Source organism: Colletotrichum aenigma (genome assembly GCF_013390185.1).
Source record: "Colletotrichum aenigma strain Cg56 chromosome Unknown KSG_Cg56_contig04, whole genome shotgun sequence".
In the NCBI taxonomy this organism is placed as follows: Eukaryota; Fungi; Ascomycota; class Sordariomycetes; order Glomerellales; family Glomerellaceae; genus Colletotrichum; species Colletotrichum aenigma.
Genome location: NW_023500910.1, coordinates 5926002 through 5939079, shown reverse-complemented (window position 1 = coordinate 5939079; position 13078 = coordinate 5926002). Strand labels below are relative to the sequence as shown.

At 54.1% G+C, this 13078-nt stretch overlaps 7 protein-coding genes across 7 annotated transcripts; all 7 read right to left on the bottom strand.

The window, feature by feature from the left end:
• Nucleotides 1-1316: 1316 nt before the first annotated feature.
• On the bottom strand, nt 1317-2603 carry CGCA056_v007426 (Dioxygenase; the record flags this gene model as incomplete). Its single annotated transcript, XM_037322675.1, has 1 exon — nt 1317-2603. One exon carries the CDS (start codon nt 2601-2603, stop codon nt 1317-1319), a length of 1287 nt encoding a protein of 428 aa, XP_037179641.1.
• Nucleotides 2604-2812: 209 nt separating this feature from the next.
• Nucleotides 2813-3844, bottom strand: CGCA056_v007425 (uncharacterized protein; the record flags this gene model as incomplete). The annotated part of the gene is made up of 1 exon (XM_037322674.1): nt 2813-3844. The coding sequence occupies one exon, from the start codon at nt 3842-3844 to the stop codon at nt 2813-2815; it is 1032 nt and encodes a 343-aa protein (XP_037179640.1).
• Nucleotides 3845-4295: 451 nt separating this feature from the next.
• Nucleotides 4296-5141, bottom strand: cesA-4 (Multidomain esterase; the record flags this gene model as incomplete). Its single annotated transcript, XM_037322673.1, has 3 exons — nt 4296-4598; nt 4655-5016; nt 5072-5141. 3 exons carry the CDS (start codon nt 5139-5141, stop codon nt 4296-4298), a joined length of 735 nt encoding a protein of 244 aa, XP_037179639.1.
• A 744-nt stretch (nt 5142-5885) lies between these two features.
• fcyB-2 (Purine-cytosine permease fcyB) lies at nt 5886-7714 on the bottom strand (the record flags this gene model as incomplete). The annotated part of the gene is made up of 5 exons (XM_037322672.1): nt 5886-5946; nt 6051-6695; nt 6755-7159; nt 7237-7404; nt 7467-7714. The coding sequence occupies 5 exons, from the start codon at nt 7712-7714 to the stop codon at nt 5886-5888; spliced, it is 1527 nt and encodes a 508-aa protein (XP_037179638.1).
• Nucleotides 7715-8401: 687 nt separating this feature from the next.
• CGCA056_v007422 (uncharacterized protein) lies at nt 8402-8665 on the bottom strand (the record flags this gene model as incomplete). The annotated part of the gene is made up of 1 exon (XM_037322671.1): nt 8402-8665. One exon carries the CDS (start codon nt 8663-8665, stop codon nt 8402-8404), a length of 264 nt encoding a protein of 87 aa, XP_037179637.1.
• A 759-nt stretch (nt 8666-9424) lies between these two features.
• yhcW (putative phosphatase YhcW) lies at nt 9425-10036 on the bottom strand (the record flags this gene model as incomplete). Its single annotated transcript, XM_037322670.1, has 1 exon — nt 9425-10036. The coding sequence occupies one exon, from the start codon at nt 10034-10036 to the stop codon at nt 9425-9427; it is 612 nt and encodes a 203-aa protein (XP_037179636.1).
• Nucleotides 10037-11186: 1150 nt separating this feature from the next.
• On the bottom strand, nt 11187-12508 carry CGCA056_v007420 (uncharacterized protein; the record flags this gene model as incomplete). Its single annotated transcript, XM_037322669.1, has 4 exons — nt 11187-11279; nt 11345-11833; nt 11910-12321; nt 12375-12508. The coding sequence occupies 4 exons, from the start codon at nt 12506-12508 to the stop codon at nt 11187-11189; spliced, it is 1128 nt and encodes a 375-aa protein (XP_037179635.1).
• Between the last annotated feature and the right edge of the window lie 570 nt (nt 12509-13078).

The window sequence follows — 13078 nt, the reverse complement described above, 5'->3', positions numbered from 1 at the left end:
CCAAGGCGGAAGGCCTCCCGGGTGAGAACTCTGTTCAGGCAAATCTGTCTAGGCAAGTCTCGTTTGCGGCTCTGTTGGAAGTCAACTTTTACTTCCCTGCACTTGCCCCCACGTCCCAAGGGTGCGATTGGTCCTGGGTTGCCATCGAGGCCGTGCAAAATCGACGTGGAAGCGAGGACATGGAGTGGAGAGGTTCCAACCGAGCAAACATGTATCCCTGTTCCAACAGGAACGTCTCATTTGCATCCATGATGGGCCCTTGCATTGGAAGAGGCAACGGTTCTGCACCGCAGGAACAACACATCGAGGTAGTCATGTGGTACAACATGAGATGAAGAAATTCCTCAGCGGTAGTTGAACCGCCCGTTTGGTAAACATCGTCTTGTGTAACCTCACTGGTCAAAAAGTCCTTTCGCTGTCTCTGATGTGTTTGATGAAGTTAATCTACTTCGTTTACGAGTTGCAGTACCACTTCCTTGTCAAAGTTCTAGTCTATTGTGCCAACGAGTGCAGTTTGCCCATGTCGCTCTTCTTGTGGGTTGTGCCAAAAAATGCCTCCTGTTGCAGCCACATCTAAGAAAAGAACGTAGCATCGTGAACAACCAGCATGCGCGTCCCGTATCTGTGCCTCCTCGGTTGCGATGGAGCGGGCCCGCCCGTACAGCGCCGATCTGCCATCGACACAGTTGCTCTGACCCTTTTCAGAAAGAATACCGATGCAAGAAGGACCAACAACCCTCTCACGTCCCAGAAGGGTAAACGCCTGGCCGATCAGCCCGGGTGCCTTTTCCGCGTGTCCAGTGTGACGAGTAATAATATGAAACTCAGCTATTGGGCGACAAGATTGCCCTGCAGATGAGATGACTTTTTGACTAGATGTTGGTTCAGACGCAGGCGGGGTGCGGAGGTCGAAGCCGACCCCGAATCCTGTTGGAACCCTTTTTGACGGGTTATCCACATTTATCCCGCCAGGGATCGCGCGGACATCTTCCCCGAGGGCTGGAGTGGCCGGGGACCTGGTTGAGGGCTCCATTTCTTCAGCGAGGGGTGGTTGAACGGGCGGCTGCCGGGAGAGGGATGGGACACGTCTGGAGGGAAGGGGACGAAGGATTTCGTATGCCGGGCTCTTCATTACGTCTAGATGTCTTAGAATGCAGATGCTGGACTGACAAGTTGAAGAAGAGGCATCAATTGGGGAAAGATCGGCTCAAGTCCAGCGGTGCTCTAACGGCCACGAATTATTCACAATTGGATCAACTCCGCTACTTTACTGCCAAGCTCTAATGTACACATGCAATCGCCCATTCACCGCGCAATCAGTTCTCGTGAGGCGCACGCACCGTGCCGACACAATCATCCTTGCGCGTGACAAAGATGCCCTCACGAACCTCGCCCTCCAATCCACCGAGGGCACCCGTCGTGTAGAAGCCGAGCATGCGCTTGATCCTGTCGGACAGCTTGGCCTCGACATCCTTGCGCAGGGACAGGAAGTTGTTCTCCTGCTGGCGGATGAAGGAGCGCATGAAGAACATGAGAATGACGGGGCGTTCGCCGGCCTCCTCGCGGTTGGGGCCGGTGGCATGCCACAGACGGCTGTCGAAGACGAGCGCAGTTCCCGCCGGGCCTTCTGCGGCGATAGTCCCGTCGACGGTGAAGAGGTCGTCGGGCGCAATCTGGCCGAGGTGAGAGGCAGGGAAGACGCGAGTGCCGCCGTTCTTCTCCGTGATATCCTCAAAGTACCACATGATGTTGAGGCCGAAGGCCATGTCGCGGACGGGCGGCTGGATGGCGACCTGGTCGGTGTGCAGCTGCATCGGCACGTTCCCTGGACGCGCAATGTTGGCGCTGTAGCTGTGGATGAGCGCGTGCTCGCCCAGGAACCAGGGGACGATCTCGTCAATCAGGGGGTGGTTGAGCAAGTCCAGAAACTCCTCGCCCTTGTTGACGAGGGTCCAGATACGCTGGTTGGGCGCGTTCGGCCCGCCATCGGCAGCAGACACGCCTGCCTTGCGCTCGCCGGCCGCCTGCTCCTGCGTGGCCTTCTTCAGGATGGCGACCTGCTCAGGCGTGAGCGCGTTCTTGACGAGGCCGTAGCCGAACTCCTTGACGTCGCGCTTGACTTGCTCGATGTCCTCGGTGGGCTCGGGCAGGCGGGCGAAGGCGCCGGGGACGACCTTCTTGGGCGGGACAGGCGGGTTGGGGGTGAGGAGGTCGGCGAACTTGATGGCGACGGGGACGTTGCCCTTGGGCATGGCGGCCTCGTGGAAGAAGGCGTCCTTGAAGAGGCCATAGCGCGGCTCGAGCTTGCCCTCGTAGAACTGGGCGATGTACTCGGGCTTGATGGTGATCTTGGTGTCGGGCTCGTCGGGGCAGGCGTCGAGGAGCTTGGCCTCGGGGCCGCGGGCGTCGAGGAAGACGGGGGCGCGGTCGCCGAAGGTGAGGGAGAGGAGGGCGTTGAGCTGGGAGAGGAGGGGCAGCTTCTCGGTGATGACCTCGTGCGCGCGGGCGACGTCGGCCTCGACCTTTTGGGCGAGGTTGCTGTAGGACTGTTTGCTGAAGTCCAGCCCGGGGGTGAAGGTCTTTCCTGGTGCGACGCCGGCCATATTTGATGTTGTTGTATAAGCCAAGGATGAACAGAATGGGGGGTATCAATATGAATCAGAGAGATGAGTGAGAGACGAGCGCTGGCGATGAGCAAACGAAAGAGCAAAAGGTCGGCGTCAGCGGTCTGGTTATGTATGTCGACAAAAGAGCAATTCAAGCTGGTTGCCATTGGATAAGGTCGAGCCCGCGCCATTGCCGCTCACAACTCTCATTTACCAGGCTCTCGAGGTTGAGCTGCGAGGAGACCCTGCAGTGAGACGGCCCCGGTAGCAGCTCCAACGGCCGGTGGGGTCGCACGAGTGAGGGGTGTTGCAGCATCCTGCACATCCTCAGTTGGAGCTTTCGTCGTCGCTGGCTCAACGGTGTTTGCGCGCTGCTCCTCTGCGGTCCGGGGTGAGGTTGAGGTTTCATTACTCGCGGAGTCGACCCCGGCCTCCGGAGACGTGCTGCTGGGCCGCAGCTCCTCACGTTGGTCCTTCTCGCGTCTGGAAGGGTTCTCCGCGCCGGCGGTGGGTCTCTGGGCCTGCTGCTCGGCTACCGTTGCATTCGACGGGCGGGCGTCTGGGAGCGCTGTTCGAGGCGACAGGATGCTCATGGTTGGCGACTTTGGTGGCTCCGTCGAGGGGCCGCCGGGTTGTTGTGTTGAAGGTTGCTGGGTGGTAGTAAACGGACCAGGCTGGATCGACGACGTGCCGCGTCCGTTTGCTGGCTCATCAGTCTGATGAGTCTGACTCTGAGTTGATGACTCGGCTTGAGGCGACATCTCGCCCTCTGATTGAGATTGAGGCGGTGGTGGTGGTGCATCTGGTTGGTTTCGGTCAACGAGCTGGCCCGACGCATCGCGCTTGCGACGCGTCCTCCGACCCTTGAGAGACGGGTCGAAGATGGTATCCTTGTTCTTGTACCAATTGTGGATTGAGCCGTAAGGAATCTTGAACCACTCAGACGCCTCGTCCAGCGTCGGCCGCCGATACTCGCCTTCAAGACGCTCTTCGCCGCCGCGCAGGCGGATGGGCTGGCCAGGGCGGTTCTTGACGCGGTGATGCTCCAAGAACATCAAGACCTCCCGCTTCTTCTCGATGGTGTATCTACGCTCATGTCGCAGGACCGGTTTGGGAGCAACATAGGGCTTAGGCTTGGGTTTTGGGCCTCGCTTCTTCTTCACTGGTGGCCCCTCCTCGCCGGCTGGCTGAATGGGCGCCAGGGGAACATGGACGACGGGCGGCTGTTGTGAGTTCATGATGTCGGGTGAGTGAGGACTCGCAAGGATAACTCTCTGCAGAATTGTTGTGGTGAAAATGAGAAGGGATGGCCCTGGGTTTCACCGCCTGCTCAAACGGGCCATTTTGCCTGGTTTCGCAATTTGGCGAATTTTTCCGGTGTGCGACCCAGCGAAATTATCTTCCGTCTTCCGTCAGTCTTTGCCGGAAATTCACTGTGGGGTTTAAGCAAGGGTCAGATTCAAGCGCACAAACAGCAGGAGCTATGCAGCTTTGGACAATGCACTCAAGAAGATTCATGAAGCAAAGATGGGCTCTTCGTTGTCGATGAGAAGTAAGTGAGTGACTAGTCTGAGTGAGACCGTCTCCTGAACCAACTTGAGGGTATCACCGTTTGAGCCATTCGGGGTTGCGAATCCACAGGTGATATTTTTTTCCAGCATGTTCAACCTCCAATCCCTGCTCGTGTTCCTAAACCCGTTTCTCCTGGCTGTGTACTTGATAATAGTCGGCCGAAGCGCTTTTCTCAGCCAACAAGTCTTTCACATACTTGACCAGCAAGGTTCCAACTTGTCTAGCAATGAATTGATCGCCCTGGTCATTTGGGTGAACACCGTCCCTGTTCATCGAGTCGGTGTATCCAGCTTTCGTTGAGCAGTCAGCGAGCATGATCGGGGACTCAGTCGAATTCTGCTGCGCCGCCCAGCCAGGGATTTGTTGGTTCAGCGTGGTAATGCCACCACCGTTGAAGGACAGTGGAATCAGAAGGTCGACCTGGCCATCTGTCAGTGGGCGAGCTATGGTCAATTTCCAGGTGATATGAGACTCACGAGAATCTTCATGCGCGGGTTCGACGCCCTCATGAGGCCTACCATCTGGGTGTATGACGCGATGATGTCGTTGGTGGTCCGGCCCTGGGCAACATCATTCGTGCCAAGCATGTACTGCACAATGTCAGGCTTGCTGCTGGCCAGCCACCCCTGAAGGTACTGGTTCGCGATGTTGATTGACAGCCAGCCCGAGTGGCCCTCGTGGTGAAGGTCAAAGGAGCCCGACTGAGCCCGGCAGTTTTGCGGGTTATTGGTCATGGAGCCGACGAACTGCACTTTGTCGGCGAGGTTCTCTTTGACGAGCATGTCCCAAACATATGCCCGCCAACAGGTAATCTCAGTGATCGAATCGCCCAACGGCACTTTGTAAATGTTAGAGCGGAACTGTGATGGATTCAAACTTGCAATCTTGCTCACTGATTTTGATTTTCTGCGCAGCTGCGCTTGCCACCAGGGCAATCACGGACAACAATTTGAAGGGACGCATTTTGGTATTTCGTCAACGTAAGTGTCAAAAGGGACATGCGGTCAGGGCTGGCCTGGATCGCTATGTGAAAGTATTTGATCGAAGTCATTACCGAAGTTATATACGGTGACGGGCACACCGGACTCCAGCCCAACGCCGCTAATCAATTTTCTTACATGGCATTGATTTAGGCAGTATGTGCGCATGTTCCCCTGGATACGAGGAGCTCGCGCTTTGTTCTAAGCCGGGTAAATATGGAACTCAGACCCCCGAATCCCTTCAATACCACGCTAAAAGAACAAAGAACTTGGCTGTGACACCCGACTGAGCCTACTAATCAAGTTGACCACACTTTACATCTCCGCTCGTCCGTTGTTACACTAATACGCGGTATCCAGTGTTCCCAAAGTGACATTATGTGGCCGCGATTTAATAAACCTCCGGCACCCTGCCGGATACAAGCAAAAGTTCATGAAGACGTTCATCTTTTTGGCCTCGTATAACGAGATTCATTTGATGCTACTCTGTTTATGAAGTTGTTTTCACCCCTCCATTTGATGACTACCACATTTGAACGGGAATTGTCAAGCTCCTCCTGAAGGAAGCCATGTCTTCGGGGTAAGATCAAGATTCACGGCGCTCTAGTTCTGATTATTTCTCAACAAAATGATTTTCAAGCATTAATATGTTTTCTAATTATGCCTAGTGCTGGGTATCAACAATATTCAGTCACACTGTTTCCCAATTCCTCCATCCATTCATAGTTTAACCCTTACTCTTGACCTTGCCTTGGCTCGTGAGGATATACTCCTGATCCAACCCTACACTGTAATTCAAATCGTTTTAGTGCTTCAGCATCCATCTGCCAGTTGCATAACCAATCTTCATCGGCCAGTAAACCGCCTCTCAGCATACCGCAACGGCACATACAGCAGCGCACTCAGGAAAAAGGCAACCTCAAACCCAATATCGCCGGTCGTCACCGCAATAGGCCCCGTAAACCAGACTTGCGAGATACACGGCACGACCAACCCAAAGCTCAGCACCGCCGACGAAATCGCCGCCGCGCCCCATGGCAACCTCGCCGGCACGTCCCAAATATCCTCATCATACGCCTTCGCGTTAGCCTTCCTGAACACAAAGTGCTCCGCAACAACAATCCCCACGAACGATGCGGACCAGTACCCGATGAGCGCGATGAAGTTCTCCAGGCTCAGGAAGAAGTCGCCGGCGGCCTTGATGGCGATGGGGATGATGATGGCGGTGACGATGATGGAGAAGATGTAGCGCGGGATGCGGAACGCCGGGATGAGGGTCTGGAAGTTGAGGGTGATGGCGTACATGGTGCCGGAGATGTTGGCGAGCAGGGTGAAGGCGAGCACGACGAGGATGAACTTGCCGAAACCGCCGGCGGGGGCGAGCATGGCGCCGAGGACGCCGCCGACGAGGGTGTTGTCGAAGCCGGTCTGCCAGGCGGGGATGTTGCCCATGGCGCCGCCGATGGCCGCGCCCAGGGTCATGAGGAGGATGGTGGGCACGACGAGGCCGAGGAAGCTGTAGGCGAAGATGCGGTGGCTGGTGCGCGTCAGTGAAGGCCGTTATAGAGATGTGTTATGGGGAATGTTGCGACTTACGATGAGAGACGGGGCGTGGGGTCGAAGTAGGTCGTCAAGTCTGATGCGATGCAAGCCCACGGGATCATGTATGATGCAATGACACCACCAAAGCTGAGAACCCCAGCCGCAGTCGCAGGCTCCGGGGTCGCCTGGGCCTTCAGCTGGTCTCCACCACAGCCCACAGCGATGATGATGGCGACCAGAGCCGGCATCCACGCGTAGCCCTCATAGAAGTGCAGCACGTTGAAGCCGCAGAAAGAGATCAATAGGGCGGCAACGCCGATGAGAACGATGCCAACGGCGGTCGACAGGTCGCCCTCGGAGACCGCAGAGAGGCATTGGCCTCCGATGACGCAGATGATGACACAGAAACCCGTGAGAGTAGCCAGGTTGAGAATGACAGGAACAGACACAAGATAGTAACTAAGGATTATTCGTTAGCTCACCGGCCGTGAAAAAAATCATGATCTCACTAATCGCAAGTTAGGTTGCGAACTCACCCAAAGCTGAAGCGAGCCTGGATCATCTGGCGCATACCAGTCTTCGGACCCAAAGTCGACAAGTACGCCGGTGCCAGCGTCGAGAGCAAGTTGAAGAAGAGAATGACGAGCGCCGAATCTCGGAGGCTGAGGCCGAAAGACACCGGACCCAGCATACCGAACGTAATTCTGCCAAGAATGTCAGCAAAAATGCACCAGCAACCCCTTTCTCAAAGAACTTTTCTACTTACGCCAGGATATTGGTATTGATCGAGCACCAAATCGTAAAGGCATTAAAGTACTTCGTCGCTGTCCGGGCCTCGATCGGAATCGGCTCGATGCCGCCCTCCTCGACCCGCCCGGCCGTCAACACCGTGCGGAGAAAGCCTTTGGCCTTATGTCCGGCCGGCGCCGGGGGCTGCTCAGCGCCGGAGACCTCTGTTGCCTGCTTGTCATCATGCACCGGCTGGGCGTGCTGCGTCTCCAAGTCGTTCGCCATGTTGTTCGATGGACCCGAAAATCTCAGGTCGGCACAACAACACAAAAATAAAGGACGAACAGGTCGGGACAATGTTCTCCGCGGGCAACCTTGAGGACGTAGAAAAAGAGGCGAACAAGGTTGACTCAAACTGGGACCCCGACTGACACAGACACTGAGGAGGATGGCAAAATTTTTGCTCCGGCCGGGTGAACCCGCAAGTGTGCTGTGTGTTTACATAATTCTCCTCATTTATCGACAAGCCTAGATGCGACTCTGGTTAGTCACTCTTTGCGCTAATGAGCATCTTTTGTTGCGGGATTTTTAGCGCCTTGGATTGGGCGATCTTAGTGGTTTACGGGGGCCCGTTTGCTCTCGCTTGCGGCGATAAGCAGGGTGCGTGGACAAAGAAGCTTTAATCACACGATGGAACGCCAGAAAAGTCAATTGCCATCATTTTGTTTGCGTGGCAAATCTATGGCCTTTGAGAGCTCCAAGGTGGAAGTCTTATCGACAGAATACCATGGATAAATTGTGTATATGCGCGGAACACTCTGATTAAGGTACGCTCATTGGGAGTGAATGATGCTGTTTGAGAAATGCATGCTGATCCTCTCTTCTCCTCTCCGTCCGCAAATCTGCTTCGCGATCCTCTTATAGCGTTGTGGTATCATGGATAGGCATTGCCTCACGTGCCTGTGTGATCTGTCAGTAACAATCTTGCGTCAATGTTCGAAGGGTCGTCGTACATGCGCTTTTGCAGCACTTCGCCACCTCGATTCCCTTGGTGCCAGTGGTGATGCACTCTGTCTGACAAGGAAGCTCCTCGGACGATTGACATGTGAAGCTGGACGTAAAGCCTTGCGCGACCGCCGAAGAATTCGACTCGCACAAACTGGCGGTGGCCTTTTTGCAGCGGGCTATGACGCCAAGAGCCATCGAAACGAGAACAGGAATCTTAGGTATTTTCATGATGACGAGTTGATGAGTGAGGGGTTTCCGCAGATTCAACTATTCAGATGAGTGGTTGTAATTATGTTCAAATGCAACCCAGAACTCTGTTGTGTAGATGGAGAACTACTGAAGGATTGAAGGGTCGTCCAGCGTATTTATGCTGCCTCAGTCCTTGTTTCATGAACCCGATGCCAAGACCAGTATTTGGAGTTGAGGTTGAGACAATAACTTGCCGTATGTTTCTAAACAAAGTCAAGGATACTGCGAGTAAATGATCCAGCAACTAAGGCAATGGAGGTCGCGCTTGAGCCTCAACTCTTCCTAGTGCTGGGCAACTGATGTGAAAGGCAATCAATTAACTCAGGCCTCCACGAGACAGAGACATTTTTCCTGCATTTCCACGGGAATACGGCCACTCAAGCATCGTTGATGGCTATTTTTATCAGTGGCTGTTGCGCCGTTGTCGCGTGTCATGCGCTCAAAATCTGGGAACCAGGACATGGTCATCAGATGACACAGATTCACCGCGATTCATCTGACCAACATGCAATTTTCCTTTGACCTTTTTTTTCACTGTTGAGAAGACATTGCGAGACCAACATGAGAGCACTAGCACGCACTAATGTGTCGGGATCAATCGCCCGAATTGCAGCCTTTCTATTCGCCCAAGATCTATGTCTATCATTTGCCAAATACGTAGGAAATCCGCCAATTGATGGTGTTCAACCACTTGTTTTCATCACTCATTCATGCCTCAAAAATAGTCAAAGGGGGTATCTATGAGCTCTCGAACTTGTTCAAGATGCTCTCAAAGTCCTTCCAGTCGTGCATGACCTCGAACGCGCCGAGCTCCTCGGAGAACAGCTTGACGTGGGCAGCGACCTTCTCCTCGGGGTTCTCCTCGTCGTAATAGGGGCCGACGTAGCCCAGCAGGGGGATGCCGGCGTTCTTCGCCGCGGTCGCGCCGCTCCTGCTGTCCTCGATGGCAATGCACTCGCTGGGCTCGAAGCCGAGCACCTTGCAGGCGTGGAGGTAGATGGCGGGGTTGGGCTTGGAAGTCGGGGGGTCGATGCTGCTCGCGGCGGAGAAGATGCCCTCGTTGGGCTTGCCGAAGTACTGGTCGATCTTGATGGTCTCGACGGAGGCGACGACACGGGGCATGGCGGAGGAGGAGACGATGGCCTTGGCGTACTTGCCCTCCTTGTGGATCTTGTCGAGGACGGGGACGACGTTCTTGCAGGGCGCGGCCTGCTTGCGCAGGTACGAGATGGTGAGCTCGAGCTCGCGGGCGGTGTAGGTGTCGAGCTCGTCGGCGGGCATGGTGAAGTTGTGCACCTCGAAGAGGCCGGCCATCATGCTGGGGAAGTTGCGGCCGACGTACTTGTGCATGAGCTCGACGCCCTGGTAGCGCTTCTCGATGCCGTACTTCTCGAGGATCTCGTTGGCGAGCTGCGCGCAGGCGGTGAAGGCCGAGATCTCGGACAACACGAGCGTGTTGTCGCAGTCGAAGAGGATGCACTTAACCTACGGCTCTGGTGGTAAGCATCATTGTCATCGCAGGACCTGAACGGAGCTCCGGAATGGGCTCCGATGTTACTCACCTGAGGCATTTTGGCGGTTGAATGGCTTGAGACTTTGAAATCTGGGTAGAAAGTTGCTGATGAAGAGCAAGAGAAGAAAAGAAATCACAGAACTGCGAGCTGTTGATTGTCAATGGCAGATTTGTAGTGATCGGCGGCCTGTGACAAGGTGGGGTGGGAATCAACAGGAACCATGCGGTGGAGGGGCAATGGAGGGGCAAGTGGGTTCCAGAAAAAGAGCGCAGGCAGGTTTCAAGCAGGCTGCATTTCATTGATCACCATTCAGATGGATGGGCGAGTCAAGGTTCTCGGGAAGGTCAATGTTGTGCCTGATTGTTACATGTGGTCATAGCCATCGTCTCCGATCGGAAAGCATCTTTCTCTTTCTCTCTCTGACTCTTCAAGCATCGAGGAGATCTACGGGAGAAGATCGGAGTACGCGCCGTTATGATCAACGCTGTGCCTCTTCAGATACCCGTCCAGGGACCACGTTGAGGGACGAGATAACAACAGATTTCAGGTCCCGCTCTGCCGAACAGGCAACCAACGGGAAGCTTGCATTTGAGCGACTGAAACCTTCGGTCAGCACGTTCTGCAGCGGAATGATGTCATTTGGTCCCTTCGCCATTGGCGGCTCTTTATCCCTACAAGGTGTCGAAAAAAGCCCGCGTCCACATTCCGCCATGGCCGCCGGGAGCCCGAGGTCTTTTACGTACTGGGTTCAACGCAGGACAGAATTCCGGCATGACGTAGTGCGCAGACATATTTCAGCGAAGTGGGTAATTAAACTGGACTCTCGCTTGACTCGCGTCTTTTTCCCTCTCTGCAGACTCGGTGGTTGGCCCGAGTACGGTCCGATTCTGGAGACGCCAACCCGGCGGTTTTCGCGGCTCTGAAAATTCGGCACGGTAGCTGCGGATGCCGGCCGAGGGGGGAAGGGTTGATCGAGATACGCCGATTCAGGCGTTGAAGCCTGAAGTGTTGATATTTTCCCAGGCCTCGTTAGGCTCACCGAGGACAAAGGCGTCCAGGCTTCCGATGCCGCCCGTAACCTGTGTCGCCGGTCGTGTCAGTAAGCTGACAATCTCTAGAAACATCAGATGACTTCTGCACTTACCAAAGAGTCAAATTGGCCCCAATCGCTGATTTGAAAGAGTTCGGTATTTAAAGCGTCAACTGAAGTTACATGGCCAGCATTGCCATTGACTAGTTGGTTCTCGGTGGTGTTCTCTATCTGAGATGTTGCAGCCTTTGAGCCGATGTGCAGGTCGTCAAATTGGCTTTTCGCTCTTACGCTGTAAGTCGCAGTTGCTGTTGAAGAATCTCTTGCTGTCCTCATTTCGCTGGGCAAGGAGTCTCCACCAGCCTGGATGGGTGAAGTAGAAGCCAGGTAGTTGTTGTTTCGGAGAACTTCGAGGCGCAGTTCTTGTAGAACGACCCCGTAGCGTTGAGTCAAGGTCCCCTTCACTGAGTTTCGCTCATACAGGGAATGGCATTTTGAAGCCAGCTGAAAGCAAAGAAAATACTTCTCCGGAGCCTCTGCTCGTTGTTGGATGGCGTAGACGTAGAGAATTACTACAGCGCTGAAGCCGTAATACGGGATGAACTAGGGCAGGATTCGCTTCAGTAACCAACATATCAAGTCATAAGAATTTCAGGTATCTTCAGGGTACTTGACTCACAAACAAGGTGCTGTAGAACTCCCCAACAGCGTCAATAGTACTAATGTGCTCAGCAATACTCATTGCCGCGTCGATGCAACTTTTGATGTTCTGTTGAGTCTGTCCTTGCCTAGCTAGCAAAAAGGTTTCGTCATTCGAGTCGACGGTAGAAAATGTCTTTAACAGAAATGGTCGATAGACGAGGATTTGGGCTTGGGCGTGCCAGTACGCAAGCTTGAGAACGTCGCGTTGACGCAGAACCAACTTGACGAAGATCACAGAGCTCCCGCCGGCATCTAGAAGATAGGATATGTGATCTCGCCATTCTGATAACTCTTGGCTGAACTTGTCGGCCAATACAAAGTGCTCTTCGGTAGATGGAGTACGTATTCCGTAAAAAGCCCGGAGAATTCGTGCAAGGATTCGAGATAACCTGAGTAGCACTTTAGCTTGCCGTCAACTCGGCGAAAGATCGAGTCTTCGTACCTTATTTGAGCCACGCTGCCGGAAGTTACGGAAGGCCCGCAGACAACCGGCTTAGGCGACAAGCCAAAGCGGAGTTGTTCGTCATCAATGCATAGGGGCAATTCCTGATCGATATCCTCATCGTGGAACGTCATGGGCCGACCCAAAGCGGCACTGAGGTACGTATTGAGATTATACGCACACCAAAACGTTCTTTTCCGGCACTCCAAGTCAATGTGATTGGCAAGATCTCTTGACTTGGCTTCCAGTCTGGACTTCCTAAGTCAAAGCACCCACTTTTCGACCACCCCTGCATTTCGACCACCTATAAAATGCCGCCCAGCCACCCCATTAACTACTATACCCAATTTTCAAACTACCGCAACATTTTCAATCCTTAATCAATTTCCATCATTCTTTCAGAATATCTTTTTTATTATACAATGAAACAGTATACCGAAAATGAGGTTATCCAGGCGCTTAAAGACATCAAAAATGGTATATCTACTCGCACTGCCTCCAGGCGATGGGGTGTGCCACGATTAACGCTTATAAGCCGTACAAAAGGCCACCAACCAAGGCAAGAAGCATTTCAAGACCTCTAGAGGCTCTCTGCTGGCCAGGAGGCCAGCCTGGCCACTTGGGTGACTGCCCAGGCAGACCTTGGGCTGCCAGTAACCTATCAACAACTGAAGGACTTCGCTTATCGCATCCCCCAAGCTATG